Here is a 16768-nt window from a genome sequence, read left to right on the forward strand (position 1 = left end):
TCCAACGAAAGATAAAAACCTCGAACAAAGTTATGATGTTTCTGGTTGATGATGCTTTTGTTGTGTAGTAGTATTGACAATTTAGAAATAATTATAGGGAATTAACCCGTGTCGGATTCCTTACTTTATATTTGTTTTCTACTGTTATGAATCTCAGCTAATAGATCATTTCGATAAGAAACTTTCCAAACACCACTTTATAGATATTTATCCAATATATTCTTTAAAATTGATCCAAATAAAAATACTACATGGATTGATAGCTCTTTTTAAAGAAGAAGAACAAATAATCTAATTCTAACGGAGAACGGAATAACGTAAATTTAATTTAATTTATAAGGATCATAGAATTGCTTTACATAAATGGTTCTTTTTGCTTCGCAGCATGGGGCACAGCTAATAGGTGATGCGAAGCTATAAGTTTCATACAATATACATGCCATGAAATTTTCACGTTGACTTATTGACTTGCGATGTTGGTAAGATTCGATTGGCTAGACCGAAATATATAATTGGGAACATGGACAGGAATTATAGATAATAGATACGGACAAAAGTACAATATGGTAATTCAATAGCCAATCCGATACCCGATCAATGTATAATTTGGTTTCTTCTGGTTTAGCTTGCTTATATAATGTACAGTTAAGTTCATATCGATAAATAAAAGAAAGGACAGCATTATTATATTCGAAGCACTAAGAAGCTTTTTAGAAAGCCTAAACTTATTTTGTATCACATTACTTGTTTGATTTTTTTGATAGTGATAAAATCATTTTTAGAATAAACGTACATATTAATTTTGGGGCCCTTTATAGCTTGTTGTTCGGTGTCAGCAAAGGCTCCGTGTTATTTGGATGGAGAGTTGTCTCATTGGCACTCACACCACATCTTCCTATATCTATATATGTATATTATATGTATTACAGTAGTTTGAACACATTGAATTTGACTCAATCATGTTTACTGTCACTATATTGCCTGGATCAGTACTTATAGATATAGGAAGATGTGGTGTGAGTGCCAATGAGACAACTCTCCATCCAAATAACAATTTAAAAAGTAAACCATTATAGGTTAAAGTACGGCCTTTAACACGGAGCCTTGGCCCACACCGAACAACAATCGATAAAGGGCACCAAAATTACTAGTGTAAAACCATTCAAACGGGAAAACCAACGGTCTAATCTATATAAACAAAACGAGAAACAAGAAACACGTATATATTACATAAACAAACGACAACTACTGTACATCAGATTCCTGACTTAGGACAGGTGCAAACATTTGCAGTGGGATTAAACGTTTTAATGGATCCAAACCTTCTCCCTTTTTCTGAAACAATAGCATAACATCACAACATAGAAAAAAATACGATGAAATATCAATTGGCAGACTAAACTCCATCAAAAAACGTATGATTAAACGTATGCATGTTAAATGAGAAAAATAATGTTACATAATTATATCGAAAAAAAACCCAATCTTGTTTGCAGTCGCTTCTTGAAAGTACCCAGAGTCTAGATTTTTAAATAATTTGTGCTTGTGTTCATTTGTTTTGTTTTTTTACAGTGCAACTAATACCCAGTATTAAAATAAATTTATTGAAAAATGTGCATTTTGAAAATTGAAAAAAAAACCACTTGAGAAATCAATCATATTGATAACTTTTTATTCAAATCTATTTTACTATGTGTGATACCATAGAATCGTTTCTCCATCCAAATCCAGTCGCTTTCTAATATCTAATATCTCCATAAATCTGCTCAATTCCTATATTTATATCATAGATTTATGAGCCGCCTGAAAGGAAATGATAGTTACGATAGTCAGTGGGACTATGACAAGATACATAATGTCTTTTTGTAAATGGATGATTTAAGGACTTAATGTCTCAGTCAGCACGACACAAATATAAATTCTTAGCAATATATTTTCTGATTTCACTAAAGTAGGTATCATCATTATTACAAATTAAATTACAAAAATCAATTTCTAAACATTTAATGAAATTGGAACTTTGATTTGATTTAATGGAGATTGTAGTTGATACTTTATTTATCCAGGATATATTTTGTACATTGATTTTGTGTGACATTTGAAGGATTCTTTTCAATCTCCTATGATTAATGTTAAGTCAATCAACCCTTTAAAAGCTTTCAGTTAACACATACTGTTTAAATAGTCTCAGTGTTAAAACGCTTGTAAATGTTAGTTCTAGACGAGAATCGTTTGTATAATTTACAAATTTTGACTTTTAAAAAATAAAAAAAAGCACCTGCTTTGTTGAAAAAACCCACTTCCAATATTTTGAGATTTAATCATGCATTTTACCCACGAACACCCATGCAATGTCTTAATAGGGTACTTTATTGCATATTAAAAAATCCCTTTTTTGTAGCAGATAGTTATTGAGTTCTCTTGCTTATAATGTTTCTTTAAACTTTAAATCATGTTATTTGTATTGTTATTGGTATATTTTTCTGCAGTGTAAGGCTTTTTTTTTATAAAGTTATTTTTTTAGTCAATAATTGAATCCTTTTATCTATAATGTTTTCATTGTGTGTCATAAAATGATTAAATTCCTAAAAGTGTGTTCTCCAAAGTACAAACTTATCTTAAAATTAGCTATGATAACAATACAGTGATTTATTTACAATGGCAGTGGGAAAAAGCTTACATTTGTCAGTAAATGACATCGCTGAATATGCGGAATGGGTCTTGCTAATTTTCGAAAGCCGTATGGTGACCTATAGTTGCTAATTTCTGTGTCATTTCAATTTGGTCCCTTGTGGAGATTTGTCTCATTGGTAATGATACCAGATCTTCCTTTTTTCATGATTAACAAAATTATAGATGCATCAGTTTTGTAATAACCACGACAACAACACAGCTATAAACTTCTACTACCGCCATCCCAACAACAATTACAACGATTCCTACAACTTGTGAAGATTTGTCTCATTGGCAATGCTACCGTATCTTCCTATTTTTATAATTAACAAAATTAAAGATGCATGTAATCATCACGACTTTTTCTCAAATTTACTGTCTGTTTTCCCTCGGTATACTCTATTACCCTTTTATGTTATTTCAGCTACAACAACAACTACTACTACAACACCCATGCCCACCACGACCACTGTCACCACAACGACAACTACGACGCAACCAACAACTACTACTACCACACCAACAACCACGACAACACAGCAAACAACCACGACAACACAACTAACAACCACGACAACACAGCCAACAACCACGACAACACAGAAACCAACCAAACCAACTACTCCCACTACAACTACACAAACAACAACAAGAACCACTAAAGTTATAACACCAACGAAACAACAATCAAAGTTATCTACATCAACAACACAAGTCACGGCTTTGGAAGGTAACGTTGTATTCTAACTTCTTTTAGAGTTGTATTTCTGTTCGTTTCCTCTTTTGACGTTTTTTCAGATATTCGGAATCCTCTAGTTTCCTCCATGTTGTGCCAGTAACAGTTTTGACTGCCAACGCCTACTTTTCTTTACATTACAGTATTGTCCCCTAGCAAGCTATAATTAATGATATATGTTAAATGTATGAAAAATCTAATGAAAATCATTCCCCGACAAATAAAGTTAAGGAAAGGATTAAAATTGACATTAAGTTTTTTGTATCTAGGGATTTAATATCATCATTTTCAATTGTTGGTAAAAGAACAACTTGAATCCTAGGTTTTGACCAACTTTGATGTCTAAAAATAGCACAACATCTTCGGATTTTGACAATATATCCAAAATGTACTGATTTTGAAGCTACAAATGTTTTCTTTAGAAGATATTTAAAAAAAAAAAAATCAATTGAAGAGCCAAAGTATTGCCGTTTTGGAATTTTGTGATAACGTTGAAGTTCAAGGCCATATTTGTCCTAAAGTTCTGAACATACCATTCTTGAGATGTTTTTTTCATTCGACTGCCACCTAAGAAACATCTGTTCAATATCTATTTCGGAGTCACAAGTTTAATTGACCAGCATCACATAAACTGGCACATGTTAATTGAACAAACATAGGTTTCGAAATCGCTGGTGTTGTAGAGTGAACACAACTGTTGACCGTCACAAACAATGGTGCATTAAGACACATAAAAGTTTCGAAAGTATTTGTTTTAACCTAGATAAATTGTATAGTCCAAATATTAAAGGTTAATACCCAAATATCTCTTGATATGTTATATAAATAAGTCATGTAGAGTTTAATCAGACTTACTTTTAACTGTTATCTCAACATTTTGGTAATTATATTTGGCCATAGTTTTGTCCGTTTATCCCCTATTGCTCCCTGTTTATTTTTATTTTATTTGCTATAAAAGAGAGACAAGAAATGCCAAAGTTAAATGAAAACTCATAATTCGAAATAATCTGACAACACCATGGCAAAATAGGAATAAGACCAAACGACAAACATTAGTATACAAAACACAACATTGAAAACTAAACTTTAAAGTTGTAAAATAGGAAGGAGAAATTTGAGTTGATTACTACCTAACTATATATAAAAGTACTCTCTGATTTGAAAGCTAAATAAAATACAATTTTGTTCCATTGAACCTGTCGAAGATGCTGTAACTAGACAATTTCGTTAAATATAAATATGTCCTAACTTTTGTGATCTAAGTTGGCAAAAAATCCCAAATTCACAATTTATTTAAGCGCTATATCGAAATATATAGCCTATACGAAACTTGTTATTCGTTGAATACCGGTACTTATTTTCGTGGTTCACCTGTACCCACGAAAGCAACGAAATTGGTATCCAACGAATAATAATGAATCTACAGTACTCAAAGTCTCTTGACGGGCTTTGATTGATAAGATTTATAAGAAGATTTTCGCCCATTTCATGTTCAATTTATTGAATGCTCATGTATAATTTGTCTTCTCTAACAACCATACATTATGTAGCTGTTATCGATGAACATCAAAGATACCGATTGATAATGTAAAAACTCCTATGCTCGACCTTGGTGTAAGGTTTGAACTTTCCAGTTAATCGCTGTCGATATTTTAATAGAATAATCAATAAAAACGCTGTTCATTGGATATTATTGTTATGTTTCACGTCAAACTAGTCACAATTATATCCATCCCGTCCAACATGTCAATCAGAAAGATCACAATTAACGCCTACACAATACAATTATATTATATTTTTATTTATATTTGTTTGAAAATTATGGAAGGTCATGTAATTTCACCGAGAAACTTTCTCTTGGACAGGAATGCTAGGTCACTTTCATAAGCAACATTAATTAACAATACTGATTGCAATTAATCGTATTCTTAATTTTAAGTGTTTTATAGTTAAAGCATATTTATTTTCATGAATATTCATGTTAATATTGCGCCGCCACCGTAGTATAATCTGCATTTGGGTATGCATACTATCCTGTATGCATGCCGTGGTTTTTGTCAAAACGAATATTAGTTCTTTTTGCACTTTGCGAAGACGCTTTTTTATTTGTGCACTTTTGGGCTTAAAGCTTTAATGATATCATTTGCCATATGTAGGAAGGATATTTTCTTAACAAAATTGTCCAAATTGAGTTCAATTTTCTCTCCAATTAACCTTCTGTCGACTAACATTAGTCGCAAATTTATATGCCTTTGAACATGACAAATATTTTAAACACTGGCATGCTATAGCGTTGTTTTCTTTACATTGATATATTATCATCTCATTTTTCTGTGGATTCTGTTAAGACTCGAAATACAGTGCAAGTGATTGACATTATTTACCACTAATAAGACGTTCGTTGACATTTGTCAATGATTAAACAATGTGCTATAAACTAGACTTTTGAGACGAATCAGTTGATAATTGTATTACTGTCCAGTCTTGTCCAATAATGACAAAGTTCTTTAGATACAACTATAGCACAATCAGATATGAGGAATATTGGTAATTTTTCTGTTAATATCAGACTGGATAATAAAGGTATTGTTTCACAATGGAGACACGAATTGTAAATAGTAATGTTCTAATTCTTGGATACCTTTACATCATATGGGCGTATTTAATGTGCTCAAAGCCGTAATTATTTCTTAATGGAATACGATATATGGATGTGGTGATTTTGGTACTATTAAATAGTGTGCGTATTGTAGTATAATACAATTATCTCTAATGCAAACTTCTCTGAATGGGAACGTCATACATGGAATTATCTGATAAAGAATGTATAGAAATGATTGAATATGATAAAAATGAAGAAACAACAGGCAAGTTGTCATAGAAATCTGATAAACTTATTTTTATTTTACTGAAACGGTTATTTTAAGATACGGAATAATTCGCCGAAATCACAAAAACTTTTTAAGATTAAATTTGATCATAAGACAAACTGTTGCTTCAATTTCAACGCACACACTGCTTTTTGGGGTATAACATTTTTTTGATTTTTTGTAGCATTGTTTTTTTATATGTTTATTCATTTGTAAAATGTACTAAATAAAGTTTTTAACAATAGATGAATATGACCAATAGGTTGATTGACGGATGGTTAACGTGCAGATATAAAAATATGACATGAATGTTATGGTTTTATGGGGTTGACTGTCCTTCTGGTAACTTTCGTCCTTCTTTTATAGACGGTAATATAAGGCATGTATATATCTTACACTTAAACAACACACTGAATCATATTTTGTGTGTGCAAGCCAGACGGAAACTGTTTACCGGGAGGTATATCACCCTACCAGAGCGTCTTGTGGTTGGTCGAATAGCCACAAATACCAATTTCGAAAGACGTCGCGTACGGTGTTGGTGATAATACGGGTTTTGCAAATCCAGTTCGCCTTTATTGCATTTGTTAGAAGTTTCGGAATTGATAACTATATAAATGTATATATCAAAATGTGCGTAATTAAAAGTAGAAATGGAATATGCCTTAAAATCAATACTTTTATTCATTTTGTTACTCGAATGATCCCTAATAACACTGATTCTGAGCGTGTAGACAAGTAACACCGCGATGTATGATTGAGCTGCACGAAATAAAAAAAAAGTACGACGTTATTTATTCAATACATGAAAAATAACGTCAAAATAACGTTAACAAAACTAACACCAACACCGTACGCGACGTCAAAGTATTTTGTTTTGACCCAGACAGGGATGGAACCAAGGACCTCTGCACTTAATGAGAACAAAGAAAAACATTGACGATGATTTTTTTATTTATTTTTAAAAATAGTAACTAGCCACTGCCTGGTTGTTCGTTATTTCCACGCAATTGTTTCTTTGTTTACTAACTCGGCCATATGTTAAAGTTTAAAACTAGGATAAATGACGTCGATAACATAAAATTTCATTTTTGTCGACGTCAAACTATGAAATTCTGGGTAGACATGCATTTTCATTAGTTTGAAAACGTCTGCCTTTTGTATTTCAGCTTTTTTTTAAAAATTTGCAATGATCTTGAATGCCCACGTTCGGTGTTTGACCCTCCAACAACCACCACACACATGGAAGACCGATTCTAATATTTATACTAGTGTACTAGTTCGAATTGTTGGATTAAAAAGTGTCCATGTCTTCTTGAAAAAGTAAAATGTCCTAATTTTGTTGGTATAACTGGTCCTATTTGATTCATATTTCTTATTTTAATGTCATTGAATATTTTTTAGAACCTGAGAAGGATACCAATAACATATTGTTGATGGTAGGGATAGCGGCAGGTGCCCTTATATTCTTGGCTGTTCTGATACCCCTCGTCGTATTTATGTGTCGTAACTGCTGCTTGAAAGGAGCTGTATCTCCGGACCAAGAGGAGGAAGAGGTCAAAAATAAGATAAAAAAGAAGGTAAAATACACTTAAGTGATCTCGATATAAGATAAAAAAAAAGAAGGTAATATATTCTTAGTTCTTGTTTGATTTGTTTTACTTTTAGGGGCCTTGTTTTTGCTCCTTATATAAGACCGTACGATGACCTCTATTTGCTAATTTTTACGTCATTTAGTCACCGATGGAGAGTAGTTATACCACGTCTTCTTATTTGAGATAATATATAATAAGGGTCATATAGTATAGACGTTCTCTACAACAGAAACTTAACCTTTATAGTTAATGGGCAATCTATCCCGATTCATTTGTATTTTAAATGTGTTGTTTACTGCTTTCCCATTTACTGGTTTGCAAACCATATTAGTCGAACAAAACAAAACAGATTGACCTCAACAGCCACATTTACCAAATATCAGTTGGAGAAAATCAAAATAAGGTACATCCCATTTCTTGTCAGTTTTTATTTCACAACTGAGGAAGTCAAATTTCAAAGATAATTACACCAAATTGAATAAATATGATATATACATGAAAATACGATTTAGAAGGAAATGACTTGCAGGCAGAAATAGGTAATTGACAGAGCTAATAAAAGTCGAGATATATCGGTTGACGAGAAGATTGAATTTGTCACAAGGGAAATGTTTTATTTCTGATGCAAGAAAGTATTCATTTTGTTCCATGAAAAGGGGTTTCTGGCAAATTAAAGGTTGTTTTCAACATTCAAGCTTTCAATTTTCTTAAATAAGGAAAGCAAATTAAACTTTAGTCCTAACCTTTAGCCTGGTACTGTCGTTATCAGAAAATCATTGATATAATACAAGACTTTAGATTTTTAATCCGTCAAGTATAATGATAGTAATTTAAATTGAATAATAATCCAGGGAAAAAAAACTTTCAAGCTCCTGTCCTCTAGCATTGTTTTGTTTTCCAAGTAATTATTCCATCAGACAAGTCTAATGGGAAGATACATCGTAAAGGAGAAAGACTGATTATAAATCGACTATTTTTGAAATTGTAATTAGATTGTTTTTCTTAAAGAATAAAAACGAGAGACATGTTATGTTACGTTATTTACACTGTATCTTTTGAGTTCTAAATCTGTAGTATATTAATTATAAACACATCGATTTGAATTAAAATATTAACATTTTCTGTTTTAGTACATCTCTGCACGTCAAATGAACTTGCTTAATTCTATAAATCACAGAAAGTAATTGTAATAGGAAATTATAAATTTTATCATGTCACGAACAAATTGTTACATATTCTGTGAACACACGGAAGTCGCCTTACATAGTTCTATTTAAATTCAAATTCAATTTTCTTCCGAATTATAATACTTTTTTCACACTAAAACGGTAAATTACTTATTTAAGTTATTGGGATCTATCACTATATAATGGTTGCTTGATCTATTGCATGTAATATAAAATACTACAAAGTTCTGATAACTTCTAACATGTCACATAAAAGAGGGAAGAAAGATATCAGAGGGACAGCCAAACTTATAAATCAAAAATAAACCGACAACGTCATGGCTAAAAATGAAAAAGACAAACAGATAAACAATAGTACAAATGACACAACATAGAAAACTAAAGAATAAGCAACACGAATCCCACCAAAAACTGGTGGTGATCTCAGGTGCTCCAGAAGGGTAAGCAGATCTTACTCCACATGAAGCAACCGTCGTGTTGCTCATGTTATACCAATAGCGGTAAATAGCCTGATTCGGTAGGTCACAATCATAAAATGTAAGGGATGGTATATACTAGTACGACGTAAGAAACTATTGCATAACGGTCAACCAACTCGTGGTGGCGTCCGTAAAATCTACGAAGGGATGATTTCGACTTCACCATTTGGAACTCTTGGTTAGATAACTTCCTTGTGAGCAGCAAGCCTCTATCAAGAAAATCATGATAAGAAATACAAGCACGGGAATACCGTATCAATTTGGAGATATATACCCCGTATGTAAAGTTCTACAAAGTCTTTAATAATGACTCATCACATGCAATATAAAGTACTTCAGAGTCATGATACTCTTAACATGTTATATAAAGTTCTACAAAGTCGTGATGACTTCTATATGTCATTGTGTATATATTCATAATTCAAATGGCGTTTTGAAAATTATTGCATAAAGCTCGAGATTACGTTACGTAAACGCGCCACTATTTGTGCTGTCTGTCATTGATGGACTATGTTCGTTATTGTTCAGCAGCTGGCTAGCCATTAAAACCAAGCTCAACGCACCATTTTGTTCTAAAATGTCCTATGAGAAGTCAGGAATATGGTAGTCGTTATCACAAAGTTTGTTTCTATGTATTTATGCTAGGGGTTGTTGTTGTTGTTTGTTTCTATGTATTTATGCTAGGGGTTGTTGTTGTTGTTGTTTGTTTTTTATGTATTTATGCTAGGGGTTGTTGTTGTTGTTTGTTTCTATGTATTTATGCTACGAGTTGTTGTTGTTGCACAGTTTATTTCTATGTATTTATGCTAGGGGTTGTTGTTGTTGTTCGTTTCTATGTAATTATTCTAGGAGTTGTTGTTGTTGTACAGTTTTCCGTTTCTATGTATTTATGCTAGGGGTTGTTGTTGTTTGTTTTTTATGTATTTATGCTAGGGGTTGTTGTTGTTGTTGTTTGTTTCTATGTATTTATGCTAGGAGTTGTTGTTGTTGCACAGTTTGTTTCTATGTATTTATGCTAGGAGTTGTTGTTGTTGCACAGTTCGTTTCTATGTATTTATGCTAGGGGTTGTTGTTGTTGTTGTTTGTTTCTATGTATTTATGCTAGGGGTTGTTGTTGTTGTTGTTTGTTTCTATGTATTTATGCTAGGGGTTGTTGTTGTTGTTGTTTGTTTCTATGTATTTATGCTAGGGGTTGTTGTTGTTGCACAGTTTGTTTCTATGTATTTATGCTAAGGATTGTTGTTGTTGTTTGTTTCTATGTATTTATGCTAGGAGTTGTTGTTGTTGTTGCACAGTTTTCCTTCTTAGTTGATGTGTTTCCCTAAGTTTTAGTTTGAAACCCGGATTTTCTCCCAATGGATTAATAACTTTTGAACACCAGTATACTATTGTTGCCTTTATTTATCTACCATATCCTTATTTCATTAATATTGTATATATATAGATATAAAATTTTAAGGATCAGAACATTTATGCTTCAGAGCCTAACATTAACAATGAAGTATTGATATTCTATAGATTGAACAAAATTTATTTGGCTTAATGTATTGTTATGCCGATAACTAATGCATCTCACGTCAACAACTCTTGTTTAACTGATCACAACATACAGAGAATATATTATATCACAAAAGCATCGTATTAAAACCTAATGTTAAAGCTTTTATAATATCATAGTGTAGATGCAATGGCTCGTAAATATTCTAATTTATTTTCTAAAGTAACGACTTTCATTTGATTTTATTTTGTATCACCCCTTTTCGTTATCAAGGAGAAATGTCAGATATTTATGGGATTTATAATTGTATTATTCAAAATTCAAAATACACTTTAAGGGAGTACATTAAAAATCATCTGTCAATGAAAAGATTATAGGTGTACGCTGCGTCAAACATAGAAATATTGATTTGCAAAGAACACTTATTGCCTGAACAATTGCAATTGATTTGCATTAAAAAAAAATGCAGAAAGTATGACTATCTTTTAAAAAAGTCACGAAACCATCATTAATTTTTTCTACAACTGTTTTGAATTTCGAACTAAGTCAAAGCCATAACAGCAGCTGAAAAGATGTTACGATACTGTGTGTTAGGTTTAAGACACATCAGCTAAAGATGTTACGATACTGTCTGTAAGGTTTAAGACACAGCAGCTGAAAAGATGTTACGATACTGTATGTAAGGTTTACGACACAGCAGCTGAAAAGATGTTACGATACTGTCTGTTAGGTTTAAGACACAGCAGCTGAAAAGATGTTACGATACTGTCTGTTAGGTTTAAGACACAGCAGCTGAAAAGATGTTACGATACTGTCTGTTAGGTTTAAGACACAGCAGCTGAAAAGATGTTACGATACTGTCTGTTAGGTTTAAGACACAGCAGCTGTCAAGATGTTACGATACTGTATGTTAGGTTTAAGACACAGCAGCTGAAAAGATGTAACGATACTGTCTGTAAGGTTTAAGACACAGCAGCTGAAAAGATGTTACGATACTGTCTGTTAGGTTTAAGACACAGCAGCTGTCAAGATGTTACGATTCTGTCTGTTAGATTTAAGACACAGCAGCTGAAAAGATGTTACGATACTGTCTGTAAGGTTTAAGACACAGCAGCTGAAAAGATGTTACGATACTGTCTGTAAGGTTTTAGACACAGCAGCTGAAAAGATGTTACGATACTGTCTGTTAGGTTTAAGACACAGCAGCTGAAAAGATGTTACGATACTGTCTGTAAGGTTTAAGACACAGCAGCTGAAAAGATGTTACGATACTGTCTGTAAGGTTTTAGACACAGCAGCTGAAAAGATGTTACGATACTGTATGTTAGGTTTTAGACACAGCAGCTGAAAAGATGTTACGATACTGTCTGTAAGGTTTAAGACACAGCAGCTGAAAAGATGTTACGATACTGTCTGTTAGGTTTTAGACACAGCAGCTGAAAAGATGTTACGATACTGTATGTTAGGTTTAAGACACAGCAGCTGAAAAGATGTTACGATACTGTCTGTTAGGTTTTAGACACAGCAGCTGAAAAGATGTTACGATACTGTATGTTAGGTTTAAGACACAGCATCTGAAAAGATGTTACGATACTGTCTGTTAGGTTTAAAAACAGCAGCTGAAAAGATGTTACGATACTGTCTGTTAGGTTTAAGACACAGCAGCTGAAAAGATGTTACGATACTGTCTGTTAGGTTTAAGAATCCATTTTGTTTTGATGGAACGATTGATAATAAGATAAAATATAAAAAAAATGCAAAAAGAATTTGAAACGGAAAGTTTGTTAGCAATGTGCAAAATTTAAGAGATCAGACACATCAAACAACAACCGTTATATTCATGAATCTTAGTTGTTTTCACATTCGGCAGAATCGTTTTGATCGCCTGACTTACTCACACATATGTTCTTTTGGTATTGTGACATATTCGGCTCGTCATCTTCGCCATTAATTGATCATGATTAGTAGTGCAGCGTTAGCTGATATACATAAATAAGTCAGTGATTTATCTAAATAACACTTTATATTGATTATTTTGTTACAGGAAGCTTTTAGACCGCTGGATGAGAATGAAAATAAAACTGTCACAAAATATGACAGAAGGATGTCGACTGACACGTTGTTATCCATTGATAACTATGATATAGATGAAGTAAATGACACGAGGAAAGTGAAATCTAGACATCGCAGACTATCAAAGAGAGCCTTGTCATATACAGACGATAAGATAGCTGAAGATGCAAAACAAGTACAAAATAATGTACAAGTAGACAAAGTTCCGATAATGAGAGTTGAATCTATTCAAGAAGTCAAAGAACCAGACCACCATGATGACAAGGTCTTTATTGATGACAATGAAATACGACAGGCTAAAAGCGATGGAGAGGCAAATAGCCTGACAGACAAACCACAAGTGACAAGTAACATTTATGTTCTTAATGCAAACATTCAAACAAAAATATTCACGTCAAAGAAAAGTAGAATATCGCCTAATTTTGAAAAAGACTTTTCGTTCATGCACGATGCAATTAAAGATGAAAGCTCATTACATGATCCAAACGTGAGGAGCGCTACAGCTTTCAATGTGATAAAAAAGCCTGCACAAACAACACCAAGAGTGGTATTATTTGAACCATGGTAGTAAAGTGTGTATCAAATAATTGTGCGACAGATTTTCGCTAGTATTCTAGTTCCTTCAAGTAAATACGATATGATCCACGAAATGCATTGTATGAACTAAGTATTCCATGAAAGGCAAAAACGACAATGCGCGTATTTCAACGTATATCTCCAACAGAGAAACATTGTCAGAATCATATACTAGTTTAAGGCTTTTAAGAGGTATGTGGATGCCATGAAAACTATTAAAAAAGACAATATGATGAAGCTCTTTATGAAATTCATGTTGAAAAGATATCATGAATGTGATTTTAAATAATTTAGATTTTCTTATTTTACACATATTCGTATTAGCCATCAAAACGTTATTCGACGTTTACATATATGCCTCATTCGATACAATAGTCTAAGTAAGGGTATCATGCTTTTAATCTGAACTGAACACATTAAACTGATGAAATTTATGAAATATGAGCAGGCAATTTGACAAAAAAAGAAAGGTAACAAAAATATCCAAATCCGATGAAAAATTCTTAACAGGAAGTTTCTTTTGATTTCCAGAAAAAATGGCTATATTCCGATGTTAATGTTAATATGCATATATTGTATCCTAATATCTTGCAGCACACACACACGTGATTGGACAGTTATTAATGATGACAACTCTGAGTTCTACAAATTGAATGTAATCTTTAAGTATATTCATCTTTTGAAATGAACTCAACTATATCGATATTTCTTTGACTTCCTCATCTTCTTAAAACCATCTTTTCCATAAGTTAGAAGCTTAATACAAGATCAAGGACAAGCTGAATATACATTCGAAGTGTTTTGAATAGGTTAACGAATGTGTATATTGAAATTAACCTACCGTCCCATGATCTGCATTTGGTTGGTTAAAATAGTTGCACTTCAAAGTATTATAAAAATAGCTCACATTTTCCGGAATACTTTAGCGGTATTTTCTAAGAGAATGGAGAAAAGTTTAAACACATCAATGCAAGTAGCCTATATAAAATTTGGCTATACGATTAGATAAAGCAATTATCTTCAGCGGCCAATTGGTCTTAGTATTTTATGTACAGTGATCACTTGCCCATCAGCACTGAGGGTGTGCGTTCGATCACCACTCATTACAAGCTGCCCTGGACTCGGATTTAATTTTCAAAGGTTGGACGGTTTTCGTGTCGGAGATAAGTATTCAAACCGAATGAAATAATTTTCTACACTAATAAAAACTGGCAATCATTTCGAAATTATAACTTTTTGGCGTTCATCATCAATCAATCAATCAATATAGTAGGTACGTATCTTCTGTTCATATTTGTGTAATGTGTACATCCGAATTACTTTTAAGTTACCCATTTGTGTTTTGTATTTTGGATTCCTGATAACTAGTCTCTTTAATCATTTTATTAACACCCAGATAGTTTGCAGTGGGTTACCCATCTTATGTATATAATGTTTCCATCATTTATATTCATTCTATAATAATGAACCAACATTTCCTGTTTATTTGTTTATTTACATTGTCATATCCATGAAATGAATTCATAAGTCAACATTGCAATTATTTGTAAATCATCTCATCTAAGTTTATACATATGTTTCGCCATCAGGCCTAACGTCATTTATATTCATTTCATCACCATGAACCATCATTGCTTGTCTATTTATTTATTTATTTGTTGACATTGTCATCACCATATAGCATATTGATAATTCAACATTGTTATTATTTGTCATTTATTTTATCATATCGAGTTAATAATGTTTCTGTTGTTGTTTTACTTATAAAATAAAAATAAATGAATTTAGATGTTTTGCCCTCATAGGATTGATTGGTAGACATATGGTGAAATGTCCTATTTCAGTACATAACTTTTCGATCCTATAGACACAACTCTGAAAAAGGTAGAAGATACCAAGGAAATAATTTTATTAATCTCATAAGTGTAGATAAATGGACAATGCCTTGTCAATTCCAACTACACATATACACAACAATGAACAAACAAACAAACAAAAAAACAAACAAACGAACAAATGCTAGACAAGACAAACCAGTTCATAATTCCTATATAGAAAAAAAAACACTAAAGACTGTGTAACTTGAACCATGTTTTCAACTTCTTAAGATGTTTACCTCTTTTCCCTCGAAAAAATATTCAATCAGTTTTTGCATTCTATTGAAATGACATGTCTTAAAGTAAAAAACACCACAACTAAATTGTTTACTTTTTTTTCAATTTTTAAACTAAATGTATGAAAGAGAAGGCGAAAGATACCAAAGGAATATTCAAACTTCGTCTACGTGCTCTCATGTAAGTACTAACTAGATGATAAAGTTTTCTCCAATTAGTCAAATTTTAGGAAAATTGGAGAGGATTGTGGTTCAAGAACGTTTAAAACAAAACTCTACAAACACTGCTTACTAGGACTTAATGAAATCCTTACACTTCTTATTAAAGTTAAAAGACGAATATATTAGTTCAAATTATTCTTCTGTTTCTTTTATATTTTCATATTTTGATTACCGAGGAAGATTTCTAAAAGGGGTCTCAAATCAAATCGTTGAATGGTCAGTCGACTAATGCAATCATCTCTGAAATGATTTCAGTCATTCCTTACTAGTAAACGTTTATATTTTTGCCATGTAATTAGCAGTTTGTTTTCCACTTATGAGTTTGAATTTCTCTTTTGTATTCTTCGCCTCTCTATTACCTTACTAAAGAACTATCCTGATACTTTTTATCATTTCAATAGAAGACCCTATCAATAATAAATATTATGTATTCAATATTGCATTCGAGCTGAAAAACAGCTACAAATAGCTTTCGACACGAACATATATTGGTATTTTTATTTACATTAAGAGTTATATGGATCGTTTAGTATCACCTCAATTTGTAAATCAAGTTGTGCAAGAATCACATATCCTGAAGGTAGGTTTGCCGACTTCACCATGAGGAAGTAAATAGTTATCAAAGGTACCAGGATTATAATTCAGTACGCCAGATGCGCGTATCGTATACATAAGACTCATCAGTGACGCTCAAATCAAAATATTTATAAAGCCAAACAAGTACAAAGTTGAAGACATTGAAGATC

The 16768-nt window shown here is 32.3% G+C and overlaps 1 protein-coding gene across 1 annotated transcript in view; it reads left to right on the forward strand.

The window, feature by feature from the left end:
• The window catches only part of LOC134716889 (mucin-2-like), a 39320-nt gene extending 23907 nt beyond the window's left edge, over positions 1 to 15413 (forward strand). The window contains exons 5-7 of the mRNA XM_063579904.1: positions 3098 to 3403; positions 7684 to 7859; positions 13083 to 15413. Coding sequence (XP_063435974.1) covers positions 3098 to 3403; positions 7684 to 7859; positions 13083 to 13679 — 1079 coding nt within the window. The 3' untranslated portion in view covers positions 13680 to 15413. The remainder of the gene's footprint in view (positions 1 to 3097; positions 3404 to 7683; positions 7860 to 13082) is intronic.
• The last annotated feature ends 1355 nt before the right edge of the window (positions 15414 to 16768 follow it).

The sequence above is a fragment of the Mytilus trossulus genome, chromosome 4 (genome assembly GCF_036588685.1).
Source record: "Mytilus trossulus isolate FHL-02 chromosome 4, PNRI_Mtr1.1.1.hap1, whole genome shotgun sequence".
Taxonomy (NCBI): Eukaryota; Metazoa; Mollusca; class Bivalvia; order Mytilida; family Mytilidae; genus Mytilus; species Mytilus trossulus.